Genomic DNA, 14,407 nt, shown 5'->3' on the forward strand with positions numbered 1-14,407 from the left:
ACACACACAACACACACACACACACACACACACACACACACACACACACACACACACACACACACACACACACAGGCTGGTTGATGCTGAGGCTATTACAGTAATATGTTCCTTATTATTCCCCTACAGAGCTGTGGAGGAGGATGTGGTTGATAAAGACCAGATTCTCCTGCAGAAGGAAGCTGAGGTGAGTAGCTTCTACAGGGTTAACATGAGAGACAATGGTGTTTGCCTCTACCCTTTTTGGCCATTCTAAACCATGGAGCCAGTGATCTGTCAGAGAATAAAAAATGACCCTCTGCTTCCTAATTGCCTCTGATTGGTCTGTTTGTTTTGCCATTGCGATGTATATAGATAACAGGGTGGGGTGGGGTGCAATTAAAGCCGTTATTAAACATGCACATGCAATTAGAGCTGTTAGTAAACATGCATGTCTGTACAGGATATGACATATCTGACTTCCTGTCCCAGTTAAGTGGTGGAAATGAGTCAGGCGATGTAAAGAGTATTGTATACAGGGTTTACACTGGCTGGGCTGCTGGTGGGGGCTGTGTCCATAGAGATCCTATTAAATTACTATTCTTATTCCTAATTCTATGGCTGTGTCTTTATGGGAGGTCAGATTGGTTTCGTACACCATGTTTTCAAGGTTTCTGTTCCTAATTCTATGGCTGTGTCTTTATGGTAGGTCAGATTGGTTTCGTATGCAATATGTTTTCAAGGTTTCTGTTCCTTGACTGATGTTACTACTGGTACTATTTGATGAAGAGGGACAGAAGTTTTCAGTCAATCAGAAATAGATTCTTTAGAGATAATATTCTGAAGACCCATTAAGTGTCTTAGTGTATTATTATGTGCTCTTGTTTTTCAGTCAACAAACAAAACACAATCCACATTCACGGAAGACAAAAGTAATAGAATAAAATAACTGAACAAATAAAACGAACAATACATTTGCAGCGGCACGATCAGAAATCATGTTAGATATTTCCAGCTTATGTTGAGACAATGAGCACAAAATGAGTTTTACAGCACCTAACATGAAGTCGGAAGTTTACATACACCTTAGCCAAATACATTTAAACTCAGTTTTTTCACAATTCCTGACATTTAATGCTAGTAAAAATTCCCTGTCTTAGGTCAGTTAGGATCACCACTTTATTTTAAGAATGTGAAATGTCAGAATAATTACATTTACATTTAAGTCATTTAGCAGACACTCTTATCCAGAGCGACTTACAAATTGGGGCATTCAATTTAGGATAGCCAGTGGGACAACCACCACTGGGGGAGGGGGGGGTGTAGAAGGATTACTGTTAGACTATTCCAGGTATTCCTTAAAGAGGTAGGGGTTTCAAGTGTCTCCGGAAGGTGGTCAGTGACTCCGCTGTCCTGGCGTCGTGGGGGAGCTTGTTCCACCATTGGGGTGCCAGAGCAGCGAATAGCTTTGACTGGGCTGAGTGGGAAATGTGCTTCCATAGAGGTAGGGGGGCTAGCAGGCCAGAGGTGGATGAACGTAGTGCCCTCGTTTGGGTGTAGGGTCTGATCAGAGCCTGAAGGTAAGGAGGTGCCGTTCCCCTCACAGCTCCGTAGGCAAGCACCATGGTTTTGTAGTAGATGCGAGCTTCAACTGGAAGCCAGTGGAGTGTGTGGAGGAGCGGGGTGACATGGGAGAACTTGGGAAGGTTGAACACCAGACGGGCTGCAGCGTTCTGGATAAGTTGTAGGTGTTTAATGGCACAGGCAGGGAGCCCAGCCAACAGCTGTAGAGAGAATGATTTATTTCAGCTTTTATTTCTTTCATCACATTCCCAGTGGGTCAGAAGTTTACATACACTCAATTTGTATTTGGTAGCATTGCCTTTCAATTGTTTAACTTAGGTCAAACGTTTCGGGTAGCCTTCCACAAGCTTCCCACAATAAGTTGGGTGAATTTTGGCCCATTCCTACTGACAGAGCTGGTGTAACTGAGTCAGGTTTGTTGGCCTCCTTGCTCGCACACTCTTTTTCAGTTCTTCCCACACATTTTCTATATGATTTAGGTCAGGGCTTATTGATGGCCACTCCAATACCTTGACTTTGTTGTCCCTAAGCCATTTTGCCACAACTTTGGAAGTATGCTTGGTGTCATTGTCCATTTGGAAGATCCATTTGCGACCAAGATTTAACTTCCTGACTGATGTCTTGAGATGTTGCTTCAATATATCCACATAATTTTCCTTCCTCATGATGCCATCTATTTTGTGAAGTGCACCAGTCCCTCCTCCAGCAAAGCACCCCCACAGCATGATGCTGCTTCACAGTTGGGATGGTGTTCTTCGGCTTGCAAGCATCCCCCTTTTTCCTCCAAACATAACGATGGTCATTATGGCCAAACAGTTCTGTTTGTTTCATCAGAGCAGAGGACATTTCTCCAAAAAGTACAATATTTGTCCCCATGTGCAGTTGCAAACTGTAGTCTGGCTTTTTTATGGCGGTTTTGGAGCAGTGGCTTCTTCCTTGATGAGCGGCCTTTCAGGTTATGTCGATATAGGACTACTTTTACTGTGGATATAGATACTTTTGTACCTGTTTCCTCCAGCATCTTCACAAGGTCCTTTGCTGCTGTTCTGGGATTGATTTGCACTTTTCGCACCAAAGTACGTTAATCTCTAGGAGACCGAACGCATCTCCTTCCTGAGCGTTATGACGGATGCGTGGTCCCATGGTGTTTATACTTGCGTACTATTGTTTGTACAGAACGTGGTACCTTCAGGCGTTTGGAAATTGCTCCCAAGGATTAACCAGACTTGTGGAGGTCTACAATGTTTTTTCTGAGGTCTTGGCTGATTTCTTTTCATTTTCCCATGATGTCAAGCAAAGAGGCACTGAGTTTGAAGGTAGGCCTTGAAATACATCCACAGGGTACACCTCTAATTGACTCAAATTATGTCAATTAGCCTATCAGAAGCTTCTAAAGCCATGACATCATTTTCTGGAATTTTCCAAGCTGTTTAAAGGCACAGTCAACTTAGTGTACGTAAACTTCTGACCCACTGGATACAGTGAATTATAAGTGAAATAATATGTCTGTAAACAATTGTTGGAAAAATTACTTGTGCCATGCACAAAGTAGATGTCCTAACCGACTTGCCAAAACTATAGTTTGTTAACAAGAAATTTGTGGAGTGGTTGAAAAACGAGTTTTAATGATTCCAACCTAAGTGTATGTAAACTTCCGACTTCAACTGTATACACACACATTTTCTTAATCACCCCATTCACTCTGGCCAGTTTGAGATTAAGTTGAGTAGTGGAGACCAGAGTCTATCGAACCTGGGCTGTCTTTTGCAGAGGTTTGGTGTAGTTTTTAACACTGGTCACAAACTGGGGCTGTGACTGATTAGGCAGAGTCACACACTATAGACTTGCATTCTTGTAGCAAGCAGCTTGGGATACCAGATCAGCTTAGCGAAGTGTTACGTTTGATCGCATTCCTTCAGTCTGCAACACACAGAGCTCTAAAGAGCACTAACCTGCTTTAGTGTAAATTTAAGTATCAATGCAAATATTTTATTCAGTCACACACAAGTGTGAAAATTAGTAGGAGTCCATTTGATCCCAGTTGGGTGTGAAGTCAAATTATCCACTTGAAGTTCTATCCACGACCACTAGATGGAGATATGTTCTGTTGGAAAAAAGGTGGTTTTACATAGAGGCTCTAGGAAAGTTAGGCGGATGTATTCTCCTGGCTGATAGCCTCTGGTATTTGTTTTACTCAACTATCCCTTTCCCTCTCTGTCTTTCCTTCTCTTCTCTCTTTTTCCTTCTCTTCTCTCTGTAGCTGAGGCGTATGCAGGAGATGATTACCCAGATGCAGGCGCAGATGAAGATGAAGGGAGATGAGTGAAAAGAAAGCGATCGGAGGAGGGAGAGGGGGAAGAGAAGAGCCCCTCACCCCTCAACCCCCTGTGCGTCTGCAACTCCATCATGGACGTACTGCTGGACACATTCATCACCCCCTATCCCTCATTGTGTCAGTCAAACAATCAATTAACCAATCAACCAACCAATTGGAGGTCCTCCTCAATAACCTCATTTTAATTAGTAAGTCTTCAATATGGCCCCTATTTCACCATGGTACTGAGATCCACTGATCTGCTAGTCTGAGTGTTTTTTTGGAAAGCGTTACTAACGTTATGACATGAGGTGTGTTTGTCAGGAGTGTTATAGCATTACATAATAAAGGATATGGGTTTTGATATATAATAAGACATACTGTAAAGACAATAATTACATGCTCTCCTAATAGCTGACTACTGATGATGTCCATTTGTTTTCATCAGTACTACTAATTCTGTCTCATGTACAATGCAGATCTTCCATTGATAACGGTACTAATACATCTAATTGGTTAGACAACAATAAGACTTCAGTGTTTACGGAATGTTAGGGGAATGTTTTGAATATATTAAGGGAAGGTTTATTGAGAGCTGGGTGTTGTGTGTGTCATTTGCAACCTGTCTTTGTCTTCACATTTGGACACAGCGGAGGACATGTCAGTCCACGCTGTAGGTGTAGTAATAAGAGTGTCCCTCAGGTGGCGCTGTAGTCTATGTTCAACAGCACAACACTTGGAAATAACTATAAAGGTAATATATGAGGGTAATATAGACTTAATTGGAAGTATCCCACATAGTAACAATTTAGATTTTAAACCTTATCACATTTGGTCTATATTAGGAAATATTTATGTAACAAAACTTTGTGCCTCTGTTGTATTGGATGGAGACAGTTTGCCTTGGTCTCTCTGGATCAGTCTCAGACGAGGTTCTTCTGAGCTGAATTCCTCACCATGTAATCTTATAACTCAAGTATCACCAGCAGAAGTAACACAAGCCATGGGTTGTGTTGTCAGTAAAGAGGGAATATTTGTCCTTGTGTTTGAGGAATGCTCTGAAATGACTTGATAGCTGAAATATGTATGTCAAGTGGGTGGACGTACTGTCTAGAATAGATGTTGGTGCATTCAATATCCAACTGATGAAATGGTTGCCAAGTGATCATGTTAATTCAAGTGTTTTCAAACCATGCACAACCATATCATGTCTTAATTTGGTTAATATGCCTTTTGTATCTCCTAAAACGTGTACTTCAAAACCTTTCATCACCGTTTCTCTTTATTAGTTACATTACATCATGAGCAGTCTTAGTGTTGATATCTGTGGGTTTTTTATTTTGGTTCTGTTCTTGTTTTGGATTTTCCTAAAGTTCTTTTTAAAAAATGTCATCACAATGATTTACTGTATGCACATTACTCTTTTCATATTGGCTAGCTCCATGGAACTTACAGTATTAAACTGAATTCCAAACTATATTCTGATTCACCATGGTCGTGTCCCAAATGGCACCCTATTCCTATATAGTGCACTACTTTTGACCAGAGCCCTGGTCAAAAGTATTGCACTATATAGGGAATAGGGTGCCATTTGGGACGTAGTCCATGTATGTCTGTGGCTGTGCCAGCCCACCTTCTAGACTACTGACTGTCTTATACAGTCAACACACTAAAACCTCTTTCTGTGTTCAGGAATGTGTTTTCGTGTTTAGGAGTGCTATCGTAAGTTAGTGTGGCAATGGCATTGTCTCTGTAACCTGGCTGTTTCTGTTTAGTTGGTCAACAGATTTGTCTGTTTGAATATTCGAGCCATTAACCCAACTGTGCTTGAGACCTTTTTTAGTAGTGTCTCAACTTTTGCACTTCATTTTCAGAAATAAAGTTTCCATAGAAGCAGACTAGTGGGAGTGCTTTGTTCGGGCCAGGGGTCATACTGTAAGTATGATGTTGTTGAGGGGCCATGTAGAAAAACAAAGGTGATGGGATTGAATGGAGACTGAGATTTCAGTTGCCAGGCAGGCTTCTAGACATCGATCAAAGGGAAAACACTAGATAAGAAGCTGATGTAGAGGTTGGTGTAGCAATGTTGCTAGATGGTAAAAAGCTGATGATATGACAAGGATAGGAAGCATGGCACAGTGTTATTCCCTTCCACTTTGTGCATGTCTAGATGTTGAGCAATGAATGTTTAAAATATAGGAGTGATAGGTTTGAACCGGATTATTGATTATGCAAGCTGCATACAATATCAAATCAAATCAAATTGTATTTGTCACATACACGTGTTTAGCAGATGTTATAGCGGGTGTAGCGAAATGCTTGTGCTTCTAGCTCCGACAGTGCAGTAATATCTAACAAGTAATATCTAACAATTTCACAACATATACCCAAGTCACACAAAACTAGTAAGGAATGGGATTTAATAATATATACATATATGGACAAGCAATGACAGAGCGGCATGGACTAAGATACAGTAGAATATATTGATGATATCAACAGTAAGATCACAGGCAACTTCAACCCAGCTAACAATTCTATGGAGAGAGAACGTTTCTGTAATGTTACCCGTAATGTTCCCCAGATGTTTGAGTGTCCAGTTCTGTTAATTAGGGGAACATTCTATGTATGTTAGCAAAAACCTCCTGAGAACCTATTTAGCATGTCTTGGCATTAGAGTTAGGAGTACATTCCCTAAATGTCAAACAGAACTTACCCAGAATGTGGTTGTCATGTTTTTATGTACAATATTAATGTTCTAGACATGTTTCCTTGGAACATGTCCAGTTTTCTGAGGGTTGGGACAATATTCCATCAACGTCGCACCAAACATATAGAGAACATGGTTGCCATGTTCTCGAAATATAAGATCTTAAAGTTTGAGACACGTTTCATTGGAACATTGCAAGAACATTCCTCCCTCTATGCAAATTATTTGATAGATATTCTCTCAAAATAACATGGATTTATTTATTTAAAACAATTACTGATGGCATAAGTCAGTGGTACCACCTGTCAATGATTTTAGAGGCCGGTATAATTTTGATTTAAATGGTTTAACCTCTTAAGGATCTGACCCTTTTTTTCAATTTTTGCCTAAAATGACATGACCCAAATCTAACTGCCTGCAGCTCAGGACCTGAAGCAAGGATATGCATATTCTTGATACCGTTTGAAAGGAAACACTTTGAAGTTTGTGGAAATTTGAAGTTAATGTAGGAGAATATAACACATTAGATCTGGTAAAAGATAATACAAACAAAAAAACATGCGTTTTCTATTTATTTTTTTGTTCCATCATGCAAGAGAAAGGCCACAATATAATATTGCAGTTTAGGCGCAATTTAGATTTTGGCCACTATATGGCAGCAGTGTGTGTGCAAAGTTTCAGATTGATCCAGTGAAGCATTGCAATACTGGACTATTTTGTATCAAGTCTGCCGAATTGGTCAATTGATACATTTTCAAGTACATAACTATAGAGAACATACAAAAATGATATGGTAATAGAAAATGTAAGTTTACACACTCCCAGGAATGTCATACATGATGGATCATTAGCTTATACACTAACTTTCACACATCTAGATGGCCGGGCAGGTTGGGTGTGGAGCCAGAGACAGCAGGGGTTCAAACTGTAGAACCCAGTTCCTACATTTTTAATATATAATTGGATTTTATCAAACAAAACTATGCTACATTTTATCTCTGGGACCGTTAGGATGACAAATCTGAGCAAAATTACTGAATGTAAGAACATTATTTCCCTTCAGAGGTGAATATATGAAACCAGCTGCCGTGATACGTTTTTTGTTGTTGTGCACTCTCCTCAAACAATAGCATGGTATTTTTTCACTGTAATAGCTACTGTAAATTGGAAAGTGCAGTTAGATTAACAATAATTTAAGCTTTCTGCCCATATATGACATTTCCATGTCCTGGAAAGTTTGTTGTTACTTACAACAGTAATGCTAATCACATTAGCGCACGTTAGCTCAACCGTCCCGTATACGGGACACCGATCCCGTAAAGGTTAACCATCCAGATCTGTTTACACTTGATTGATATCCAGACCCAATGAGTACATGACTACCTCAGGAGGTGAATCTGATCACAATCAGATCACAATGTGTCTTTTAATCATCTACACGTGTCTAAAAATGTGGCCACAATCAGAATGTGGACAAGATCAGGACAAAGGGCGCATGTTAGCACCAGGTATAAAAGAGCTCTAGAGAAAAGTATTTTAATTAGATCAGTTATGGGTGTTGTAACTGTTGCTAAATAATACATTAACATATATTGCTAAGAATGTGAGAGTAGTATGACACCCCTAGCAGGTCTCGAACCCAGGCCACTAGCACCAATAACGAACACCCTAACCACTGTCCCAATAAGGGATATTGCTAGGGCATGTTCTCATTGGGCCAGTATAGTTAGGCCCTGTTCAGAAGCAAACCCCTTCTCCCTATGCACTTGTGTAGATATGAAACAACTGCATAGGCATAAGCAATAGAGTGAATGCACTTTGAAGTCAATTTCAGCTCTGTTAAAAGTACACTCAAGAAAAACTATTTTATTGATCATAGTGCTTCAGGAGTAACATTAAAACAGGGTTATATGCCCCACCAACATTAGACATCTATACAAAAACCCAAAAATTGCAGAAATAAGTCAATGATGAGAGAATAGTGAAATTAACTGAGGCCTTTTTAACTGACACAAACATGGTGGGGTAGCAGGAAGATCTGAATGCTGTCAACCAAGAGGTTGTGAGTTCAAATTGCAGGGGAGGACATGTTGAATAATAATTACTGTATAAATAAACATTCACAATCTCTTATCCAGAGCAACATACAGGAGCATTTAGGGTTAAGTGCCTTGCTCAAGGGCACATCGACAGATTTTTCACCTAGTCGGCTCGGGGATTAGAACCAGTGACCTCTCGGTTACTGGCACAACGCTCTTAACCACTAAGCTACCTGCCGCCTCATGTATGTCAAGTGTATTAAATATGTAAGTTGAAAACACTATATTAAAAGCATTGAGTGTCCCTAACTTTGCCAACAAACAAAGAGCTGTGAGTGGTTCACCAATCAGAGCCTTGATGGGCTAGGCCACAGTAACAATGAAATGGACACAGGAATGTTCATGAAACGTGTCTAGAACATTCATATTGAATATTCGGAGAAAATGTTAACCACATTCTGGGTAAGTTCTGTTTGACATTAAGGGAATGGTCTCATGGAAACAGTCTGGAACATTCCTATGAAAAGGTTAGGTAATGACCTAATGAAACTGTTAAGGGAAGGTTCTCTAAAGTTGTGGGAACGTTTGTTATTAGCTGGGTCTCCATCCACCATTGGGTACCACATAGAGGAAGGCGGGGCTCAACCTGTCTCTCTGCTGTAGTAGAGCTGAGAAGGACCGGGCGCGTGCTTTTACCGAACAGTACGTCCGTTTTGGAAGCGACACTGACGGGAGGAGAGCTGCGAAGATGACGACCAACATCAGATACAAGAGCCGGATCCCGATCAAATCGGGTAAGCATAATGATAATAGTGATGATTATGCATAAAGGCAATTATAACGCGGTCCATTGCAATGACCGTCTTTCTCTGTCGGTTTCTCTCTCCCTCTTTCTAAATTGGGAGTCGTTCTGCATCCCTCCACCTGCGTTTCATTTCCCCATCCACCACAATGACCAAACAGATGAGACCACTGAGGTAAGGAACACGTTTATTCCTAAAGGATTTTTTTTCATACAAAAGGTTTATCTGTGCTCCGTGCTTATGGTGTAAGCCTAGGTCATGTTAGGCGATACATAGAATCATAATTCATATCGAGCATGGTAGCCTACATATACATTTTTTTCTCCAATTCGCTTCTTATGGCCTCATAGCCTAGATATATATTTAGCCTATACACTATGTAGGCCTTGTAAACGTCAGCGCATCATCATTCCGGTGCATTGAATATGACTATTGTTGTCATGCCACCGCATTACAGGGTACAGTGAGCATCACACAGTCAGAACGATTAGATATCATATTTATGCAAACAGTCAGACACAGAATGCGCACGCAGCTTGTGGTACCCGAGGGCTCGCCTCTCATCCTTGGGCATCCATCCATTCATCCATCCTACCAGTCGCACACTTGGCTGTGGGCGTGACAGTGACCCGCTCCCTAAAGTCTATTAGAGACCCTATGGGTCCAGTCAGCGAAATGACCCGCTGTTAATTAGCTGTCTTTAGATCAATCTCTGTCTGCATCCTCAGTACATCACAGCTCATTATCCTCTCATTGAGTTCCCTCTGTATTGGTCAGATGAGCTCCCTTTCATAGATGTCATAGATTATTACCTTGAGTGAACCCTGTGTGTGATCATGCATAGTTTAGGTGGAGCTTGGTGGCTGGCTACACTATCCTCCTTGGCAGAGTGCCAATTATATCCTAACATTCGGGGGTCTCTATTGTTTTATGGGCCTTATAGTAAAGACATGGAATTTAAGGGGAAAAATGTATCACCTTTAAATGAAATGAACACAACCAGTCATGTTTTCATCTGATGGTCAAACAAAGCACTTCAAATAGTAGCTACCTGCTCATGTTTCGTCCACTCCAAAATAATTCCAGCATCCAAACAGTGCACTGTGCACCTGCCATTTGATGAATGGAAAGAGACTTCTGTTACAAAACATCAAAAAGTGTAATGACATTCGGCAATTGTCATTAGGTAGGCTGAATTAATTGATGTGTCTTGCTCACAAAATGACCTTTTTTTGTAGACAGAAAAGTTGGGACACTTGAAAATGGGCTGAAATAAGTGTAGCCACATGGGGATTCTTTTTTCTCCAAGCATGACACAGAGGTAGGAGTGTTCGTTTAATTTGGAATAAGCTTTTATTTTCATATTTACCACTGTAGCAGTACAAATTGCATTTTAAACACATAGGAGAATGGGTAAATTAGCATTATATAGATACCCCCCAAAAGTTATGCCATTTTGCCACAACTTTGGAAGTATGCTTGGGGTCATTGTCCATTTGGAAGATCCATTTGCGACCAAGCTTTAACTTCCTGACTGATGTCTTGAGATGTTGCTTCAATATATCCACATAATTTTTCTTCCTCATGATGCCATCTATTTTGTGAAGCGCACCAGTCCCTCCTGCAGCAAAGCACCCCCACAGCATGATGCTTCCACCTCCGTCCTTCACGGTTGGGATGGTGTTCCTCCAAACATAACGATGGTCATTATGACCAAACAGTTCTATTTTTGTTTCATCAGACCAGAGGACATTTCTCCAAAAAGTACAATCTTTGTCCCCATGTGCAGTTGCAAACCGTAGTCTGGCTTTTTTATGGTGGTTTTGGAGCAGTGGCTTCTTCCTTGCTGAGCGGCCTTTCAGGTTATGTCGATATAGGACTCGTTTTACTGTGGATATAGATACTTTTGTACCCGTTTCCTCCAGCATCTTCACAAGGTCCTTTGCTGTTGTTCTGGGATTGATTTGCACTTTTCGCACCAAAGTACGTTCATTTCTAGGAGACAGAACGCGTCTCCTTCCTGAGCGGTATGACGGCTGCGTGGTCCCATGGTGTTTCTACTTGCGTACTATTGTTTGTACAGATGAATGTGGTACCTTCAGGCGCTTGGGAATTGCTCCCAAGGATGAACCAGACTTGTGGAGGTCTACAATTGTTTTCTGAGGTCTTGGCTGATTTCTTTTGATTTTCCCATGATGTCAAGCAAAGAGGCACTGAGTTTGAAGGTAGGCCTAGAAATACATCCACAGGTACACCTCCAATTGACTCAAATGATGTCAATTAGCCTATCAGAAGCTTCTAAAGTCATGACATCATTTTCTGGAATTTTCCAAGCTGTTTAAAGGCACAGTCAACTTAGTGTATGTAAACTTCTGACCCACTGGAATTGTGACACAGTGAATTATACGTGAAATAATCTGTCTGTAAACAATTGTTGGAAAAATGACTTGTGTCATGCACAAAGTAGATGTCCTAACCAACTTCCCAAAACTATAGTTTGTTATCAAGAAATGTGTGGAGTGGTTGAAAAACAAGTTTTAATGATTCCAACCTAAGTGTATGTAAACTTCCGACTTCAGTGACGGAAAAAAGTATTTGATCCCCTGCTGATTTTGTACGTTTGCCCACTGACAAAACATGATCAGTCTATAATTTTAATGGTAGGTTTATTTGAACAGTGAGAGACAGAATAACAACAACAAAATACAGAAAAACGCATGTCAAAAATGTTATATATTGATTTTAATTACATTTAAGTCATTTAGCAGACACTCTTATCCAGAGCGACTTACAGTTAGTGCATACTTTTTTTTTTTTCATACCCCCTGTGGGAATCGAACCCACAACCCCTGGCATCGCAAACGCCATGCTCTATCAACTGAGCTACATCCCTGCCGGCCATTCCCTCCCCTACCCTGGACGATGCTGGGCCAATTGCACGCCGCCCCATGGGTCTCCCGGTCGCGGCCGGCTACGACAGAGCCTGGATTCGAACCAGGATCTCTAGTGGCACAGCTAGCACTGCGATGCAGTGCCTTAGACCACTGCGCCACTCTGCCTTTTAATGAGGGAAATAAGTATTTGACCCCTCTGCAAAACATGACTTAGTACTTGGTGGCAAAACCCTTGTTGGCAATCACAGAGGTCAGACGTTTCTTGTAGTTGGCCACCAGGTTTGCACACATCTCAGGAGGGATTTTGTTCCACTCCTCTTTGCAGATCTTCTCCAAGTCATTAAGGTTTCGAGGCTGACATTTGGCAACTCGAACCTTCAGCTCCCTCCACAGATTTTCTATGGGATTAAGGTCTGGAGACTGGCTAGGCCACTCCAGGACCTTAATGTGCTTCTTCTTGAGCCACTCCTTTGTTGCCTTGGCCATGTGTTTTGGGTCATTGTCATGCTGGAATACCCATCCACGACCCATTTTCAATGCCCTGGCTGAGGGAAGGTTCTCACCCAAGATTTGACGGTACATGGCCCCGTCCATCGTCCCTTTGATGCGGTGAAGTTGTCCTGTCCCCTAGAGCAGAAAAACACCCCCAAAGCATAATGTTTCCACCTCCATGTTTGACGGTGGGGATGGTGTTCTTGGGGTCATAGGCAGCATTCCTCCTCCTCCAAACACGGCGAGTTGAGTTGATGCCAAAGAGCTCGATTTTGGTCTCATCTGACCACAACACTTTCACCCAGTTCTCCTCTGAATCATTCAGATGTTCATTGACAAACTTCAGACGGGCCTGTATATGTGCTTTCTTGAGCAGGGGGACCTTGCGGGCGCTGCAGGATTTCAGCCCTTCACTGCGTAGTGTGTTACTACTAAATTGTTTTCTTGGTGACTATGGTCCCAGCTGCCTTGAGATCATTGACAAGATCCTCCCGTGTAGTTCTGGGCTGATTCCTCACCGTTCTCATGATCATTGCAACTCCACGAGGTGAGATCTTGCATGGAGCCCCAGGCCGAGGGAGATTGACAGTTATTTTGTGTTTCTTCCATTTGCGAATAATCACACCAACTGTTGTCACCTTCTCACCAAGCTGCTTGGTGATGGTCTTGTAGCCCATTCCAGCCTTGTGTAGGTCTACAATCTTGTCCCTGACATCCTTGGAGAGCTCTTTGGTCTTGGCCATGGTGGAGAGCTTGGAATCTGATTGATTGATTGCTTCTGTGGACAGGTGTCTTTTATACAGGTAACAAGCTGAGATTAGGAGCACTCCCTTTAAGAGTGTGCTCCTAATCTCAGCTCGTTACCTGTATAAAAGACACCTGGGAGCCAGAAATCTTTCAGATTGAGAGGGTGTCAAATACTTATTTCCCTCATTAAAATGCAAATCAATTTATAACATTTTTGACATGCGTTTTTCTGGATTTTTTTGTTTTTATTCTGTCTCTCACTGTTCAAATAAACCTACCATTAAAATGATAGACTGATCATTTCTTTGTTAGTGGGCAAACATACAAAATCAGCAGGGGATCAAATACTTTTTTCCCTCACTGTATATCACAGGAGGTTGGTGGCACCTTCATTGGTTTCCAGGTGTTTGATGCCATTCCACAGGAGCAGCCTCCTGTGATCATTATATATATATATATATATATATATATATATATATATATATATATATATATATATATTATATAGTACTAAAGTATTCACCACCTTTGGCATTTTGCCTATTTTGTTGCCTTACAACCTGGAATTAAAAGGGATTTTTGGGGGGTTTGTATCATTTCATTTACAGAACATGCCTACCACTTTGAAGATGCAAAATATATTTTCTTGTGAAACAAACTAGAAATAAGACAAAAAAAAAACAGAAAAATTTAGCGTTCATACCTATTCACCCCCCAAAGTCAATACTTTGTAGAGCCACCTTTTGCAGCAATTACAGCTGCAAGTGTCTTGGGGTATGTCTCTATAAGCTTGGCACATCTAGCCACTGGGATTTTTGCCCATTCTTCAAGGCAAAACTGCTCCA

At 41.3% G+C, this 14,407-nt stretch overlaps 2 protein-coding genes across 3 annotated transcripts in view; both read left to right on the forward strand.

Moving 5' to 3' along the window:
* LOC121573102 (septin-2) overlaps window positions 1–5,775 on the forward strand; it is a 46,657-nt gene extending 40,882 nt beyond the window's left edge. For both annotated transcript variants that reach the window (XM_041885113.2, XM_041885112.2), the window contains exons 11-12: window positions 130–187; window positions 3,824–5,775. In XM_041885113.2, coding sequence (XP_041741047.1) covers window positions 130–187; window positions 3,824–3,889 — 124 coding nt within the window. In that variant the 3' untranslated portion in view covers window positions 3,890–5,775. The remainder of the gene's footprint in view (window positions 1–129; window positions 188–3,823) is intronic.
* A 3,514-nt stretch (window positions 5,776–9,289) lies between these two features.
* Window positions 9,290–14,407, forward strand: part of LOC121573080 (septin-5) — a 36,785-nt gene continuing 31,667 nt past the window's right edge. Inside the window, exons 1-2 of the mRNA XM_041885111.1 lie at window positions 9,290–9,420; window positions 9,590–9,603. Of these exons, the coding sequence (XP_041741045.1) occupies window positions 9,375–9,420; window positions 9,590–9,603 (60 nt within the window). The 5' untranslated portion in view covers window positions 9,290–9,374. The remainder of the gene's footprint in view (window positions 9,421–9,589; window positions 9,604–14,407) is intronic.

Source organism: Coregonus clupeaformis, chromosome 18 (assembly GCF_020615455.1).
Source record: "Coregonus clupeaformis isolate EN_2021a chromosome 18, ASM2061545v1, whole genome shotgun sequence".
Classification (NCBI taxonomy): Eukaryota; Metazoa; Chordata; class Actinopteri; order Salmoniformes; family Salmonidae; genus Coregonus; species Coregonus clupeaformis.